Here is a 19,664-nt window from a genome sequence, read left to right on the forward strand (position 1 = left end):
ATAATTTTCATCTGTTTGCAGATATTCTTTGATTACTTTTGATTTCTAATTTTATTGTACTATAATTCAACAATATGGATCTGAAACTATGTAATTTTGATTCTTTTGTGTTCATGTAAGAATGTCTTTCTCGCATGTAGTATATTTTGTAAAATGTTTCATATACTGCTTAGAAGAACAAGTATTCTTTTGTTGTTAGGTGGAACACTCTGAAAATATCTGTTTCATGTGTTTGAAGAGTTAGTTCAACACTGATGTATCTTTGTTGATTTCTTTTGGCTGATTGATCTATTTTTGATACTGTGGTATCAAATTCCCCCAGAATTGTGTTGGTGTTTGTCTAATCTCTTCTGCATATTTACTGTTTATTTTTATAAAATTGGCTGCCCAGGTATCTGATGCATATAGGTTTTTAATTGTTGTCTCCTCCTGATGTTATTTTCTTAACAAATATGTGGTGAACTTTTTTCCTCTTCTGATCAGTTTCGTCTTGAACTGCACTTTATGTGGAATTAGGGGAGATACTGCTTTTTCTGAGTTCCTGTGCTTGGACTACTGCTTTCTATACTTTATTTATTTTTTTTTTAGTCTGTGATTTTCATTTTACATTTAAATTTATTTCTTGTATGTAGCATATTCTTGTGTTTGGTTTATTTTCCATTCTGCCAAAATACATCTTTTGGTCGAGGAATTGAGATTATTCATATTGAAAATTAGTAATTAAAATTATTGACTTCTTTCTGCCATTGCGTTATTTTCCTGCTGCTAAGTTCATATTTTTCCCTTTTACTTAACTGCTCAACCTGTTTTGATATACTCATCCTATTAGACTTTTTGTAAATATTGGTTTCAACATCTCTTTCTGTGATATTCATGAAATGCTTTTAGTGCTGGTTTGGTGTCATTTCTTAAAGTGCTCTTTGTCATGGAGAGTAGTTATTTCTCCTTCAATTGAGAAATATATTTTGCAAGGTATATCAGTTTTAGTTGCAGATTGTTTATTTTTAGGGCTTAAATCGCTTCAGCTCAATCTCACGTAACCTTTTAGGTTTTTGTTGAGAAGTCTGTAATTCTCATGAGATTGCATTTATAAGTGACTCCTTGCATTTTACTACCAGCTTTCAAATTTTGTTCTTGTGTTGGATGTCTGGAATTTTGACTAGGATATTTTGCAGAGAGATTCTTTTCTGATCTTGGAAATTTCGGGCTCCATACGTATGACCTATTTTTATGTCATTCTATTTTCAATTTTTTTTTCCAATCGTGTCAGTAAAAAAGCTATTTATGCTACTTGTGCAGTCTTGTGTTCACTAATTCCAACTGTTCTTAGAGAATTCTCCCATACATCATTTGGAGCTGTTAGATGTGTTTTTAATATTCTCTTGTTTTGTATTATTGCAAAGTAACTGGTTTCTTTTTGCAGTACTACCATTCTAGTTCTGACACTCTGTTCTCAAACTTGGTCACTTGTGTTGAACATACCTTTGATGGGATTTTTAATTTCCTTGATTTCTATTGGGAACATTTTCATGGCTACACTCCTTATTCATGTTTTATGTTATTTTGTTAGTTCCGCTGGCTATTCATTAGTTTCTTTTATAAAATATCTGATCATATTTTATTATTTCATTTTTTCAGTTATATATGCTTTAAGTTTGCTTTGATCATATATATATATATATATATATATATATATATATATATATATATTCTATCACCCTTACAAAAACCCTCTTGATATCCACAAGATGACTAGGGAGCTTTTGGAAGCATTTTTTTTTTTGCCTTGATTTCTTTAGTTTGTCTATTTGATTGTTTTGCTCTGGGTATTCTTGATATGAGAAAATAATTTTTGATAGTATGTATGTTTCTTTAGCTAGTATTGTATCTATTTTTCAGTGATGTACTTGGTATGGCTCACTAGGACTCTGCCTCTGTGTCAGTATCTGACTAGCTCCATTAATTTGGAAGGGAGAATGCAGTGCTATTGTCTCAGTACTCAGTTATTTCCAAATTGAGAGCAATAGTGTTAGTAGCTCAAAGGAAATCTGGATATTACCATGCATACAAACCCTATTGTTAGCAACAGCAATTAAACTGTTATGTACCCTGAAACAGCAATTAAAACAGCAACAATATTATCATCAGAAACGACTTGCATATTGATATACTACAAGAACTGATAATGCATAATCTTAAACCATAGCAAATTTATCTATAATCTTTTTATAAACACTAAGACAGATATTAGCCTAGATTAAATATCTCCTAAATGTGACAATTACACCTCCACTAACAATAAGAAAGAAACAGTGATTATATAGAGTAACTATCTAAAAATTAAAATAGCTTCATTTTTACACTAGTAAAGATATAAGGGGCAGGGAGCAGGAAAAAGAAAACAAAAAAAATTGAAAAAGTAATAATATAAGATCAAAATAAAATAAAAGTGACATTTAAAGTTCTACTAAGGAGTAGGAGAATACTAATTACATTAGATAAAGATAAAAGAATAGAATCAATGAGAAAAAGAAGTTTAAAAAGAGGGGAAAAAATAAATATGAAAAGCATTAAAAGTGAAAAAAAAAGGAAAGGAAAGAAAAATAAAAAAGGAAAATCCCCAAACTGAAGAATTCTTTAAAGAAAAAGGAAAAGTTCGGAAAAACCACTGCAAATATTTTCTCTATATATTTCAATGGCCAGTTTATTTCCATTATCTACTGTTTTGAAATCAGTAAACCACAGTTTTCTCCCTAGATTTACATCCTGTAAGTTTGTTAAGTTTCCCCGGTGACTGAGACCTAAAGTCCATTTGCAACAGCTGTAAGTTCCTCCTAAGGCAATGCTGTCATTCCCACCTATCATTTCCTTACGGAGCTTCCCACACTGCAGCTCCATGACATGTTCCTTTTCCTAGGTCCTATGGTAAGCTTCCAGATTGCTTCTTTTATTTCTGTGCATTGAGGTTCAGTTCCCCAGCTTCTTGGTATCTTCTAATTTTCCTGTCATTTTTTTCTTATTCCAGGATATCTTATCATTTGTCTACTAACTTGTCATTTTTCAGGTGCCTGGATACAAGGTCATGCAGAGGCTGAATTTTGCTAGTCTAACATTTTACTTCCCATTGTTTCTTATACTTATTGAAATTGCATTTCAATTTATACAATCTTGTTTCTAAGACTTTCTAAATTCCTGTGCCTGAACTCTTTTTTTAACTCCTGACTTCCAGCAGTCATTTGTGTTCAAATAGGTCATTTTTTTAGCTGATTGAATGTGAAGGTTCTTGGAATTTAGTTCTTAATACTTTTTACTGTACTTTTCCAGTTAAATCTCCACCAATTATTTGAAAAATAGAAAACACAAAAATAAGTGCTGTCTTGTAATAAAATAAATCCATTGGAATCTCTAATTTCTCCCGCATATATGTTAGTAAATTAACAAACAGAACATTATGTATATAAAACAAAGCATAATAAGTATTTAAATAGCCACTTACTTCAGACCTAATGTGCCAGTAAGAATACAGTTTATGCAATTCTTGATACACAGATGAATTAAATATTTCGGAATGATGTACAATTAGAAAATACAACCTTTTGAAAGCAAAATATGTGCTCATGAGTAAATTAGAAGGAAGGCTGCATGTAAGTATAAAACACCTTTATAAAAGTAATGATACAACAGAAATCAGAATTTAAAAATAACAATAAAGCTAGATATAATATTCATGCTCATATGAAAACAAGAGTAATTGAAAAATGTGAAGAAAAAGAGAATAAAACTGTCTATTTCAAAATGTGTCTTCATGCCACTTGTTGGCAAAGGGGATAGACAGGGTCAGATTTGTCTTGGTTAATCATAGCAAGCCTGCAGAAGAATTATGGTGGGGTGGTAGATAATTCCAGCAAGCCTTTACTTTTGTACTTTCAACTCCACTAATGTTTAGGTTGGTTCTGGTTTCTGGATGTGAAGCCAGGATCAAGATTTTTTTTTTTTTTTTTTTTTTTTTTTTGGTGCCGGAGATCAAACTATGATCTCCTACTTGCCAGGCAACCACTTATGCTGCTGAGCTAAATCCCCACCCAAGGATTGAGATTATTAGTTGACAAAACCCTGGGTGTCTCTTTGCAACTTGATCTTGGTTACCTGAGCCTGCGTGTTTCCTATGGTTATGTCTCACACTGACACTGTGAGCCCCAAGGTGGTGACAATTCACTGCTCCTCTGGGTCCATTTCTTCCTTTTATTCTTTCCCCATAGTCTTCTTCACTAACTTCCCAATTCTTGTGTACTCTTTCTCTGTCTTTCAGCCTTACTTCTAATGTCTTTCTATTTCTCTATTTTTTTCTTACTATATTTAAATTTTCTCTCCCGAGGATAAAATTGCTATGTAGAAGTGATATTTATTGTATGTGATTTTCTATTTTACTTTAGACTTTGTTACATAACTACAAATTTGTTTAAATGAATAAAGATGGCAAATTAATAGTTACCACAGTTCACCATTTTCTAGGATATTCTTGAAAGCAAAATCACTGATTGTACTACTTTAATCAAAGTGACATAGTTGTTCTAATTAGTTGTTCTCGCATTCCAAGACTAAGATCATTAACAGTATTATCAGCTAGTACCAAAAAACCGACTGTTAGGCCAAATAAGCAGCAACTTCTTATCCTCAATAAACTGAAGAGGTAGAATCTTGCAACAGTCTCAATGGACAAAAGCCAGATACACCCAGAAGATATGAGTGAAAAGTATCATTCACTAAGAAGTTCTAAATATTAGTAATAAAGCTATCTCCCATAAGAAATTTACAATCAACAATGTAGCAATACAACCATAGAATGTATATATAGAAAATGACACACAGAAACAAGCTGCAATGCCAAAATACCAGCTCATCACAGGCAAACCCAAGAGGCATTGATGTGAAATAGTTTGAGAGCCACCCATCTGAACTTTCTGAAGTGGTATTAGCAGAAGGAACAAAGCAGAAGAATGAGGTTCTAGAAAAATCATATTAGAAATAATTTCTCAAGACAATTTTAAAGAGATGATGGACATAACGAAAGACATAACTAGTGAATTTAGAGTAGATAAGATAAAAGAAAAGTAGAGGAGCTTAGGAAAATTATGGAAATCATGTATGTCCAACATAGCCAAGAAATGGAATCTCTACAATAGATTCAAACAAATATATAGGTGATTAAAACTTCTATTGAGTATATAGGAAGCCAAATCTACAGTAGTGTGGACATGTTAGACCTAGAATACATATTTGTGGTGAGAAATCATGAAAATAAAGATTTCTTAAAAATAACAAAGGACCATGAAAAATCAGTTCAAGAGCTGCTGTATAATGCAAAGAATAACATAAGATTGATCATAAGATCAATGAAACATAAGATCAATGAAAAACGAGGAGATAGTGCAAATGATATGAAAAATCCTGTTCACAGAAGTAATGGCAGAAAACTTACCAGGCATGGAAAAAGAATTTGACATACTGATAAGTGAGGCATACAAATTCCAATTAACCATAAAAATCTATACTAAGGCATACAATAGTGAAGATTCCATAGATTGAACAAAAGAAGAGAGTACCAAAAAGCTGTTCAAAAGGAGAAACAAATCATGTATAAAAGAAAGGCCATCAGAATCACTACAGATTTTTCAACACCAACCCTTAAATCAAGGAGTGCATGGAATGTAGTATTTCATGAAGATTGCCATGAAAAAATAAAACATTATTTTATTGAATAAAATAGGATAGTTTATCTGTTCAAGAGCCACTAATAATAGAATAGAATTCACTTGATTGAAACAAACAGAGAAAGTTTAAAAAAACTAAACAGGGGACAGGCATATAATTCAATGGCATAGCACCTGCCTGGCAAGTGCCAGGCCATGATTTTGATTCCCAGTACCATAAATAAATAAATAATAAATATCTAAACTAAAATTTCTGCAGATAATACTTAAAATATTTCAGAAATTCATGCATTAAACTGGAGATTAAGATATGACACTCAAAAAGTCAAATTAATTTTTACATACTAGATTTTTCTGTAAAGGATTTTTCACACTACATTGTAAATATTTTTATGAAAGAGATAATATAGATAAATACAAATGTGTGAAATTTGTTATATGGCATTGACAGTTTATGAAATGTAAGATAATGAACAAGATTCACTCCAATTCATATATGGTAGCAGCTCCTTGCTAAATGAGAATGGCTGTTAATTTTTTAAGGTATTAAGAAGAACACTGAGAGTATAAGAAATTGTTTTATCTTTTGAATACGATATCTCTGCTAGTGAGAAAGAATATGTAGATAAAATTATTTGGATCTATCCATTAATCCTCTTAAATATTTGTATTTATCCATTTATACCAAGGGCAAAATTGTTGGATCAGAGTTTTCTTTGAATTCCTTTAATTCCCTTTATAGGATGTAATAATAATAATAATAATAATAGTAAAATAACTTTTAATAAGAAGTCATTGTTTATGAAGCATTATGTTGAGCAATTTATGATGCATTATAATCCTTAAAGCTCTACAAGGTAAGCACTATCATTATGCATAATTTGCAACACAAATTTATCAAATACCTAAAATCACACATCCAATAAATATTAAAATTGAGATTTGACTCAATTGAACTTGTACAATACTTAAGTTCCTGAACTATACTACTATATAAACCTTCATCTTCTAGATTTTAGAATCTAGAACCCTCTTTGCCCTGCCCACTATCCACTTAGTGACTGTCATTGTGATGATTTTCAAAAGACTTTTAGCCAATTTCTAGGTATCTCTATCCAGTTTTAGACATCCATGGCCTTAACTATCCTTTTCTTGGTAGCCTATTAGTTACATAATGTTGTAAAGAGTACAGCTGATTAAGCAAATACTACCAGTGATGAATGAAAGCCCAATAGTTCATTTTACCTTAGTCACAGATAATTGAATTTTATAACAATTTATTTCCAATAAATTACTAATAAAGTTCCAGTAGAGGCATGGGATGAGAATGAACAAAAGAGCCTCCCCAGCATTCATTGTTTATACATTTTAAAAATCTATAAAAATGATCATATTCATCAATGGGCAAAAATTCCTTAAAAATACAGGTGCATAGTGACTCTGTTGCAGAAGAAATTGTTGACTTGTATAAACTTATTGATTGACCTGATTGGAGTTTAAATCTATGACCTGTGTCTTAGACATATAAATCATCTAATTTAAGCAAACAAATATTAGAGATATCACTTCCCACATTATTGAACTCATGCACTCCAATGGTCTATTAACAGCTAGAAAAAATTAATAGGTTTCTCTAAAAATCTACATTTTTAACTAGAGCTTGACAGAAGTAATAGAGTTTCATATAATTTAGCTTGTAAAAAGAAGTAGATGATTGTAGTAATTTGTATATACATTGCAGTATGCAATAAATTTGAAATAAAAATATTAATCATTATGACACAACAAAATTCAAGATAGGCAAACGTTTCTAAACTTCCCAGTAAGATGAGTGAAACAGAGCACTATAATAAGAAAGATATAACCTTGTTCTCTAGAGAAAAAATAGAGCTGTATTCCAATTGATTTATTTAAAAAATAATAATTTCAAGTGTACATTGGTATATCCAGCGTGAAACCTTTCATAGCTAAAAAGGATGTTTTTCTATTCTAAAGTTTGCAAGATAGATAACTATACTATCAGTTTGTGCTGTCATTGTTTATTTTTGTGCCTACATCTTGTAACCTGAACAACTATTTTAGGAATTAACTAGTGTTAACTTCCTAATTTTTTTGCAATTCAGTGTTATTTCTATCCTTTTTTTCTATTTTTCTTTTTAAAATAAAAATATAGTTTAGCGTGGTTTACTAGTGTAGATCACAAAAACAATACAGTACTTGGGTAGAAGCATTAAGGAGAACCCTCTTGTAATTTGGTCTTCTTTTGCAATTTGCTCTTAAAGTATAGCAATTTCATTGATGTTATCATAAATAGCAGCAATATTTGCTTTCAATCTCTTAAAATGCATAATTTTCATGTAAAGCAGTGACATGTTAACTCCTTAAAATAGTTTCAGTAATAAAAATTTTCTTTTTATTCCCTCCACATGAATTTTTAAAATATGTTTTGTCTTTATCTTTAGATTCAAATATAATTGAAAGTAAAATACTTTGGTCTCAAATAGTCATATAAGAAATGTAGGACATATAATTGTATTTTCATGTGAACCCAGTTTTGTTAAATATATGTAATATATAGGAGAAATGACTAGAGTGAATAGACTAAGATGTTTATATCCATTATTAGTTTGTGAAATTACAAGTGGTTTTTAAATATTTTCTAAAATTTGTACAATGAAAATCCACTTCCATAAAAAGATGTAAATAAAATATGAAATCTCATAAAATTTCAAAGTATGCAAAATATTCAATTATTTGTAAATATTTCTTGCTGTATAAGATAGTTTTGTAATTATTCTCATTTCATTTTATATGATCAAACACTCTTTTTACCATAAATCAGTGCACTGTAGATCTGAAAAGACCTGTGTCATTTAAGTTTGCATGTAAAATTTTTTTCCCCTTGCAACTCTTGAAAATTTATCAAATAGGAAATACTGCTTCGTGTGCTGTTTGAAACTCATCCTTTGCCCAATCTATTTTGTTCCCTACTAGTTAGGTAACATGAATAGTTTTAAATGGTATAAATCTTTGATAAAGAAGGCATGTACATATTCATTCCATTTTAAAACATGTTCAACTGGTGTCAAACAGAAGCAGGGAAAGTTAGATTCAAAACCATCACATATTAAAACAGAAACCTTAAGTAAAAATGCCATTCTTTTTTGTACCATGCCAATTAATTGGCTGATTCTACCATTTAATTATTCTACTGAAGACAAATCTATTACCTACTGTAAAACATTATGTTATTTAATAGATGTTAATGCAGTGCATGTTAAATAACATCAATTAAATATAGTATACATATCAGCTTGGAAGTTAACCAAATTTTCTCTTGAGCACTCAGTGTTCTCCTTTCTTTGACAGCCAACACCTCATTTTTCTCTGCACTTCTCTTTTTTTATCAAAACCTTATTTTTGGAAGAAATTAATTCATCTTAAAATAAAAACTACAATACCAAGAGTTGAAAATAGAAGCATTAAAGTAAAGAAAGATATATTAGTTGGAAATTATTTATTGCATCTATAAAAGGGTAAATAAAAATTCAACAAATATTCATGTTACAATCTGATGTGGATTTAAGGTGATGGTAATGTTTCAGAGGTAGTACAAGTAAAATGGAATGCAGGAATGTCAAATGGAATTATGTACTTAGTAAGTTAATGAAAAGTAAAATTTCATTGTGGAGCAATATATTCTTAATATATGATTTAAAGGTACAATCAGGAAAAATAATTGCTTGAAAAGATCACTTTGTTTTCTTTCCCCCCCTTAACAAATCTGTTTTTGATAAATGCTTATGTAAAGCAATGACAATTATGTTGAGTGTAGGTTCACATGTTACTAGGCTGCTCAATTATACTATTACATAGCACAGATTGGTGAAGGGCATGATACAGTGCTGTCTGCCAAGGATAACATCAACTGCAAGTGTAAAACTATCCATAATTTAGAAAAAATGACACTCATAATGCCCTAAAATTGGCAATAACAATTTTACATTTTGTATATTTGAATTAAAATTTGACACATTAAAAACTGTCATTATTCCTGTTATACTATTGCTGCAATGTGGAGGAAGGATAGGCGTCAAAATTTTGACAATTTCTCTTAAAAGTGATCACAAGTAATTTAGTTAAGATGAGGAAAACCTGATGGATATTGGATAAAGTTCCCTGTGTCAAAAAAGTGACCAAGACAGTATCAGAGTACAAAATTCTTTTTGTTCGTTTTTGTTGTTTTGAGACAAATTCTCACTTGTAGTTCAGGCTGGACTAGAGTTTGTACCATTCCTCTTGCCTCAGTCTCTGAAGTACTGAGATTACAAGCTTGGAACACCATGCCTGAAACTCCAGAGTTCTTTTAATTCCTACAAACATATAAACCTGCTGAATATTAGAGGACCACAACAGAAATGTTTCTGTCTTTAAAGAAAGGGCTCCTTGAACGTATTTTGAGGTCTCAGTAGTATAGAGAGAACAGGAAGTGATTTGACCTTAGCCTTTTCTTCTCCATCAATAATAGAGTTCTACTACAAAATGGCAGTACAAAAGTTCTGCTACTGGTAACTGACCTTAAAACAAAACATACCCAGTCTCTATGAAGAAGCTAATTTTCTTCCAATATTTTTTGCATGTGTTAATATCATTAAAGCATTGAAGGCAAATCACAAGTTGGTTTTTACCTTTAGGCATGAAATTGTTCATAAGAATAATCATAAACTGCTACTTTTCTTGATCTAATATATCACAAAAGCAATTCTAAACTATATACGTGAAAACATATTTTATTCATAATATGTATTTTCCTTTCATGTATTCCTATCTTTATTTTTTTTACAGTGATGGGCATTTAATCCATGGAGCTTCAGGTAAATGCTCTGCCATCAAGCTAAAACCCAATTCCGTACTAACTTTCTTTCAATACTTCAATTTGATATCTATTCCAAAACCAATGGCGCAAAATTTCATTCTACAAATTGTGAAAATTTTGCTTGATAAAGCTGTTTAATTTGATTCCTGCTAAAGAACAGCCATATTTTAATTATGTGTATTTTAATTCTGGTGATGATAAAATAAATAATTCTGCTGCTGAAACACAAGTGCCAAAATAAAAGGAGTCTTTAGTATACTGCTACGATTCCTTGTTTCTATTCTAATGGAACTTTAATACAAGGGAGTCATGTATGATTCCTCTCAAAAATGTAAAGTGGGATTATTTTGGGAATCACACCTGGCAGACTACTTAAATCAGTTACATTTTTTTTTGCTTAAATATGCTTTATTAATATTCTTGAGTACATTAAAATGAAATAATTCCTTTTGAAGTCTACAACTTGCCAAGAAATCCAGTGTTCAGCTCAGTACCAAGAATTCCAGTGTCCAGAACAGTGCCTTTCCTATAGCAGGAGTTCAGCAAATATTTTTGATGGTGTCTAGTTTCAAAAGTGTGAAAGATAAATTCTTAGTTTTAAAATGTTTAGTAAAGAATTCTCTATCTGTACTTTCCAATAAGAACTGAGAAAGGGCTAAAATAGAAACAGAAAAAATTTGAGTTAAAAGATAAACTTAAGGACTGGGAAGGAGATCTTAAGAGAGATATGGAATTCTGAAATTTATACATAATATTTAAAAATGGTTTCCTACTTTTGCTGTCTATATTCCGGACTCTATATCATGGCGGAATTGGCATGACTGATAAAATTCAATGCTAATATCTGAATTTCTGTTTATCTGTGTTCTTTTCTTAAAAATGGAATTTGAATTTTTGGCAAGGAATACTGAACATTTCAAAGAATATATGGTTCTCAGCTAAAAGCGAGCATACTAGAGTACTAAAATATTTCTGGCAACAGAGGAGTCAGAGACGGAGTATGGCAATAATATCAAATCACACTATAAGGCCATCAATAAGCATTATCTATATTTTTATAGGATGGGAGGCATCACATGGTTGAAGACATTCAAAATTGCCGTTCTGCATTCGTTAATTTGTGTTTAATTCCATGATCAGAATTGTCTCTAATTAAATTTTTAAATATTTTAAGTATAAATTTGATAACTAAATGTGTCATCTAGTTATTTATTAATCTTTTGCTTAAGTATAGTTAGTAATTTAATCATGCAACACAATTCAACACTGCCAAGTTATAAATACATGAAACTATGAGGGTACAGAAAAGTTGACATTTTCTTTCACATGTGTATTGGTACTGCCACCTGGTATCCTGGAAGGAAGGATCTGCAAAGAACTGTCTACAGTGTATTGCCACTTGCACACAGTAATAGAACAACTGGTACTATGCTCATTTTAAAAGTGTGCATTTGTAGACTAGTATCCAGGAAATTTGGAGGATGCATTTACAACCTAAGTAGTAGGATTCTTTTTGGATATTATCCTTGGCTGATGGCTCAGTAAGGGCTTCACATGGAAATGGGTTAAATTTTTGCTCAGTGACTAGGTTTTAAAAAAAATTTCAGTGGCTTACCTTGACTTCTTGTTTCATAAAATGTAAGCACTGAAAAAAATTTTGAAGATTGTGATATACTTGAAATATTTGTGCAATATTTAATCTAACTCATTTACAAAAGTTTATCAGTAGAATTTAATGCTTACCAATATTTTTTCTTTCACAGCAATGAAGGATTCTCATTAAGACTAATATTTTACAATATCTGTCTGTACCCCTAATCATTTATTTGACTATGTTGGAAAATTAATTTTCCTTAGTATTTCCCCTCTCCTCACAGATATTTTGGCTAGATAAAAATATGCAATTACATACTAGTCATTACTTCAATTGTGTCATTAGTTTAAATCATTTTTTGTAGGGATTGAAAAATAAATCCCATAATTTATCCAGGATAAATAGTTCTTTAAAGTTTTGTTTTTTAAGTTTTAGCTCACTTTCCTGAGAAAAAAATGTGTATGGATGATAGGAAAAGGAGAGGAAATAAGGTGTAATTGCTAAAAAAAAAAAAAAACCAACACAAATCAAGCTTTAGTTGCTTGATAATTAATGTTGAAATACATTTATTTTTGTGCCCCTGGTTAAAGCTATTAGTAAATATTTTATAAAATCAAAAAATGTCTTTCAGAAATTAAATGTAATAAATTTCATAGCTTTGTTCAAAACGAAACACTAACTTTTCCATAGTACCATTAGTTTGTAAAAAAAAAAAAAAAAAAAAAAACCTCTCAGTTTTTAAATTTAACATGCATTTTTTTGCATTGTAGCCATTACATGTGGTCTATCCTTCACAAGAATATCTTAGTTTCAATAATATGGTTTTTCAACTGAAGACTATTGGGGTGACAGAATGCAGTTATCTTAAAATTCACACCTGTTAAGCAGCCAAATACTGCATCATATATCTCTCTTCAAATCATAAACTGTCTGATGCATTCTTCTCTGATAAAGAAGACACACTGAATGAGGTATCATCAGGCTCCGGCGAGGCATGATTGAAATCCATCTCTTCTAATTCAGGAGGTAATTCTGATAGCAGTGCCTGATTCAGAAAAATCATTTTTGGGGAAATTAGTATGTGGATAGAGTTTTTTTCCCAATTTTATTTTAATAATTTCTGGTATCTCATTTTGATTTATTTACATAGATTTAAATAAAGAAACATTTATATTTAAGTACTTAATACAATGCCTTAAATAAAATAAAAACCATTGATACACTAATTTAAAAACAACAGAATACTAGATATAGGCAGTGTGAACCTTGTAGAATACAACTCTGCTCAAAGGAGAAAATCAAAGACAAAAGTGCAACCATTCTGAACCAGTTAATTTAAAGTGTTGGTTGTAATTGATTTTTAAATGAATGTTCATTGATCACTGCTAAAAAGATTGAAATTGTACCCCTTATTAAAATACCCATACCTAGTTGTACTATATTTTAGAGTAAACCACATTCCACAAAGGTTTGTTATGTTCTTCATTGGGGTAAAGAACTTATCAATTAAAAAAGAAATTCAGCTATTCTACTTTAAAGTAAAGTATAGCAGCGTGAAAAGACCAAGTAATTGTTTTCCTTTCCTTGGCCACATCAACAGATAGCAAGCACTCACTAGGGCCAACTGGATCGAAGAATGTAGCTGCTGTAGTAGTGTATCTGGACAACTTTTCATTTTTCAGTTGGAGTGATTAGGAGAAGCCAAGAATCATGGTCTAATAAATTCATTTGTGGTTGCATGCCATACATATATACTAGGGAAATACATCATTAATCAAATTTTATGTTTCTGACACTAATGCCCATTTGACCATAAGAAACTAAAAGTAAATGTTTGACTTGTTGCTCTCAGAACTACAAATAATACATATAGCTCGTAACTTTTAGACAGCATATTACTTGTAGGGTAAACTTTAGGCATGGTGGTAAACAAGGACTGAGAAAACAGGAACAAGGAAAAACTTATCATTACCTAATTAAGAAACAGAAAGCCTGGGCATATTGGAAAGTGTATAAAAATCCACTGTTGCCAAATGATAGTATTTTCCAATTGTCACTTATTAAATAAATGACAGCACAAGTCCTATATATTTTGCCTTTGGAGCATGTAGGACAGATTAATACTTGTTACTTTTTGTCAGACTGTGTAAGGAGAGACTAACTTCTATCCAGAAAAAAAGCTGTTATTTATTTTTTATCTTTAGTGTCCGTAACCTTGTCAAAACTGACAGTTTTAACACTACAAAGTTTCCTAGACACCAAACACTTTCTAAGGTGCTAGGCTGCAACTACATAGTATCATTTTTGTTCAACAGTATTGATTAATTCTAACCAAGTTTAGTTGCAAAGGGTCCTTTTTCTGACTCTGGCTGATGAGACTGAATACATCATTGGATTTATTTTCCTACACAATATTTGAATATATTTGAAGACATAGTATTAAAGAAAGAAAGTGTTCAAATTATCACTTACTGAACATGTACCTAGCATGCTGTAAAGTCAGTGATACTCTATATTCCAGTGTTGAGATCTGGAAATCAGATAAATGCTATTATTTATTTCTTTGTCATTGCATTACATAAAGTTGACTTACTAAAAGGCGTGTAGTAAAAAATATAAAAAGTTTAAAATCTGAGAACATATATGGTGTTCTAATGTATGAAGTCTACTTCAAAATTCTTTTAATAACTTACTGGACTGCAAAACTTGTACTATGAGAACAATCTTTGGAATATGTCAGTTTTGGGGACTGCATTTTTCACAAAGATCAAAGTAAAAACAATTAGCCTTCCTTATAGCTTCCTCATCAATAAAAAAAAATTAAAAATCTAATCAACTGCTATTCTTCCCTAGAGATAATTAAAACTTTCCCCAAATAAGTAGCCAGTCTCTACAACATTTATTTTAGATCTTAAATTGTGAATGCCAAGTTATATAATGTTAATCATTTTTATCCTTTCTTACAAAGTGAAGAAATTTAAATTCAAATAAAGTAATTGATCTTTCTAGGATTACATAAAGAATTATTAGGAGAATAAAGACAAAAGCTAGTGATGTAGATCAACCATGTCAACATTATTTTTATTTTATGATAGCTATTGATTAAACGAACATGTTTGGCTAATTTAATACTTCAGTCAGAGAGTATCACATATTTTTAAATTCCGAATTCCTTGATTGGACCAAAATATTCTGTGAATGCCCAGAGAATAAGTTGTAAACCAAATGATAATGATAGTTTATTAACTACTGTTATTTTCACATTTTTTGTTATAAAACTTTATTTTTTCATAAGGTAATAATAAAAAAGAAGAAAATTATGTAGAAGACTCATTTCACTCAACTTACCCGAAGCAAGATTAATTGAAAAACATTGAAGATTTTTATTTTATTTCTTTTGAGTTTTTGAGATAGAATCTTGCTATTTAGTTCAAGTTGAACTTGAACTCTCTATGTAGGTCAACTCATCCTTTAACTTATAGTGACCTTCTTGCCTCAGCTTCCTCAGTGCTTGCAGGCATATGCCAATCCCTAATAACATGACAGTTGCTTTTTATTATTTAGAAAAAAAATATTTCCAAAAATAAGCTGCTAAATATTTTGTAGTAAAAATCAGTAATTTCCCTTAGTCCACCTTCCTTTCCTCTCTTTTCATGTATGTTTGAGTGTGTAGGATGGAAAACCATATTACTGAGCTTTTGTTGGATCACTGAACGGAACTATCTCCAATCTCACTTTGTGAATGTCCACTTTATACCCTTTAATTTTATAATTTGGACAACTGTTTCTAAGATGACAATATGTAACCTATTAACTAATGATTTCTTACTGTATATATTTTTCTTAAAATTCTGTATTACTTGTAACCTTTTACTGCTTTGTTTTTTTATGTCCTTTCTTTTTTCTCTTTAAATAAAAAAAATCAGCAATTTAAGAGACTACATGGATTAGTTTTGTAGAATACTATTGTTGTCTGATATAGTTCGAGATCCATTAAAATAAATCTCCTTTATGAAAATATTTAAAATTAGTTTCTATTTTGGTGCTGATTATATGGAATATGACATTTAGTACAATTTTTATTATCTTTTGGCAAACTTCTGGTCCACACGTTAATTCATTAGAATATTTCAGAAAAAAAGTAAGAAAGGAGAAAAATAAAATACAATCGTTACTTTTATTAATAAGTTAGTTGTCCCTATAAAAGAAAAGCCAAGGGACAATTATAATCAAGAAATAAAATGAGTTTCACAAGGTATTCCTAGATGAGCAAGACAGGCATAACTGCTAGGCAACTGGACATATAACTACATTCAAAACTTGGCAGTGTTGAGATCAGTTCAACATGTGAAATTAGTCCTATGCTTGGAACTATTTTTGTACAGTTATTTAAAATTTACTGTACTCATGCAACCATGTTCAAGATCTATAATTTTATTCATTTAAAATCGAAAAGGAATAAGTATGTTAACACTCTAATTCAAGGGTCCCTAATTCCCAGGCCATGGACAAATATTGAACTCTCGTCTGTGAGAAACTAGACATAATAGACTGCAAAACAGGTGAGGGACAGGTGAGTCAGTCAAACTTCAATGTATCTACACTTTCCATTACTTCCTGACCTTTGCCTTCTGTCACACTAGCAGTGATATTAGATTATCATAAAAGCATGAGCCATACTCTTAACTGCAAATGTAAAGGATCTAGGTTGTTTGATCCTTATGGTAATTGAATGTCTACTTATCTGAGGTGGAGTTGAGGACATAGTCCTAGAGCTGAGGAAAACAACCATTGTGTATAACAAACACATACAAATAAAACAGAAGCTAATCCTCCCAGTCCATTGAAAATTTTGTCTTTCACAAAGCCAGCCTCCAGTGTCAAAAATGTCGGGCATTGCCCCTCTACTCTCTTTCCCTTGGAGATATCTGAGATAGGTTATGTATGTGTAGTCTCATTTGAGTTTAAAGGGTGAATTTTTGTACTTTCCACATTTTTTACTGGATAAAAACCTATGACACTGCTTTTTAAATGATCACATTTATCTCAAAATACTAATATAGAAATTTGCTGATAAAGTATCAAGATGGCATTATACAACTTACAGGCAAACCTGTTATCATTTAGTTAAATGTAATATTTAATATAATACTGTCATTATTTTCAAGCCTATTTATCTATCTTATAGATTTGACATAAAATATGAGACAGAAAATGTAATTCAGAGGAATTTATGAATAAAAATTCATAGCAACAATCAAAAACATTTCACCTTTGGATTAGAAGACTTGAACACTTGAGAAAAGTAAGTTACATTTCATAGTCACAAAACAACTCACAAATTAGTTTAGTATTTCCTTAGTAATGAACACCAGATTGTAGAATAAAAGATACCTAGACATTTGTAAATTTTAGTAAGGACGGTGGATAACTAAGACACATATAAAACTAAACAAAAGCCTGACCTCTATCATTAACAAAATGTTTCTACAATATGCCTCTTCCATTAAGACAGCCCTTTCTCCACAAACATTTCCAGTACTATCTTTAAAAATCATTTTGGAATTAGTTCTACCCTATTTAAAGTCACTCTTGTAATAATGATAATCAGTTATTTTTATTTTAAAATCTAGCAACATAAAAAATTCTGAAAACCTATCTCAAGAACATTGTGTTTAGAAATAGTCTCCAAATAATAATACTTTCTCTGTGGCAAACAGGAATGAAGTAAAAAAATAAAAAGTTAGGAAGAAGTGAGGTAGAACATGTCATTTTCAACATGATACACTGTAGTTTTCTAGTTACTCCTGGAACCCACCTGTTGCTGTTCCTTATCATCAGCTTTCATAGCTAATATCAAGCTTTTAACGAAAGTTTGAAGTTTAAAGTATTTTTTCTTCTGAATCTCTAGTTCATTTTCAATGAATCTGAATTCTTCATTCTAAAGAAGAAAATATTGAACAATAAAATCATCACATGCAAAGTTAGGATTGCACATGTTTGATACACAATAAAACTAAAATAGTCAAATAAGAAAACTAAAGAAACTATCATTTTAGTATAAAGAAATATAAATCACAGAATATAACTATACTCCTAACTCAAAGGCTGCTTTTTAAAATAAATCGCCAACAAAGAATATTGATTAGGTTAAAAATATAATCGAATTTCATTTATAAAAGAAATAGTTTTCTGCTTGGAAAGATCCTTCTTGTATCACACCTAGCCAGTGTTTGGTTTAAGATTAAAAATAGGCAAATTAAAGGCTAACAGCAGATGCACCAACACTGAACATATCATTTAAAAAACCAAATAATGATAATTTTAAAGGATATTTTGTATCAAGGAATGGTTGAAATAACCAAAACTGTATGTAGTTTGCTGATCAAACTAACATTAGTAAATTCTGTTATTTAGAAAACATCATTAGTGAAATCTGTTATCTAGAAAGTATCTCCAAGTATACCACTGATAATAGTCATCAGTATTTTTGCTATCTTTGTAGCAACAGAATATTGGACTAGGCTTTAGGAGTATTCTAGTGTTAGGTCTATGGATAATTATGTAAATTTGTGTAAATGGACTACTTTTTCTGTGACTGTGTTATTCATTAGTAGAGTAGTTGTTACATGGGTAACCCAAAGTTTAAAGTTTAGCTCTGGGGGCTATAGAAGACAAATAAGATAATAAGCATGAAAGCTTTCTGAATAATTTACCATTAAAGTTGATATTATCAAGAAAATACAATACATATATAAAGGTAGACATATAGGCACATGAAATAGAATAGAGAACCCAGAAATTGACCCACAAATATATGTTTAATTGATTTGTGACAAAGGTGCTATTGTTAGACAATGGGTCAAGAAAGTAGAGATTTTTAAACAGACAGTGTGAATCCATCTGAAAAAAATAGGTTATCAATCCTTACCTCATATCATAGAAAACATTTAATAACAAATAGTATGTATACTAAAAATCTAAGACTATAAAACTTCTATAGAAAAACAGAAAGAAATATCTGTGACCTCAGGTAAGGTAACAATTTTTTAAATGCAGCAAAAAAATATGAAATTTCAAAAGAAGACTTCATAAAAAGAGTTGTCGCTGGAATAAAAACACTATAAAGGACATAAAAACACAAACTACACATCAGGGTAAAATATTAGCAATTCACACACCTAATAATAAAGAGTGACACCTTGACTTATGAACTCAATTTGTTCCCAAGGGCTGATGGTAACTCAAATTGTCAATGGGAGGCTCAAGCTCTGATATACAACCTTCAAAGTCTCTCTCCTGTATACAGGCAGGTCTCAGTTTCCTTAGAGAAATATTGGCCCAGGATTTCTCAGCTAACCCCATGTGGGAAAGAATGAGTAATGTTCCTGCCAGAACTCTATCAGAATTAAATCTGCATCTAAGACTATGTGGAAGCACAAGCAGTTGACATTTGAGTCACAACTCAAAACTTTGGTCTTAA

General features: G+C 30.7%; 2 protein-coding genes across 5 annotated transcripts in view; both read right to left on the reverse strand.

Annotated features, from left to right (window-relative positions):
• Nucleotides 1-12,229, reverse strand: part of Rps6ka6 (ribosomal protein S6 kinase A6) — a 324,661-nt gene extending 312,432 nt beyond the window's left edge. The window contains 1 exon segment of the mRNA XM_063245567.1: nucleotides 12,203-12,229. Coding sequence (XP_063101637.1) covers nucleotides 12,203-12,220 — 18 coding nt within the window. The 5' untranslated portion in view covers nucleotides 12,221-12,229.
• The window catches only part of Hdx (highly divergent homeobox), a 202,314-nt gene continuing 183,245 nt past the window's right edge, over nucleotides 596-19,664 (reverse strand). For 2 of the 4 annotated variants that reach the window (XM_003470966.5, XM_063246138.1), the window contains 2 exons: nucleotides 18,000-18,122; nucleotides 596-13,226 (listed from right to left, as the gene is read on the reverse strand). In XM_003470966.5, coding sequence (XP_003471014.1) covers nucleotides 13,101-13,226; nucleotides 18,000-18,122 — 249 coding nt within the window. In that variant the 3' untranslated portion in view covers nucleotides 596-13,100. Of the gene's footprint in view, nucleotides 13,227-17,998; nucleotides 18,123-19,664 lie in introns of those variants that run through there. The other 2 variants (XM_063246139.1, XR_010046604.1) reach the window with 2 other exon arrangements.

This window comes from Cavia porcellus, unplaced genomic scaffold (genome assembly GCF_034190915.1).
Source record: "Cavia porcellus strain 051 isolate PalLab524CR breed Dunkin Hartley unplaced genomic scaffold, mCavPor4.1 scaffold_3, whole genome shotgun sequence".
In the NCBI taxonomy this organism is placed as follows: Eukaryota; Metazoa; Chordata; class Mammalia; order Rodentia; family Caviidae; genus Cavia; species Cavia porcellus.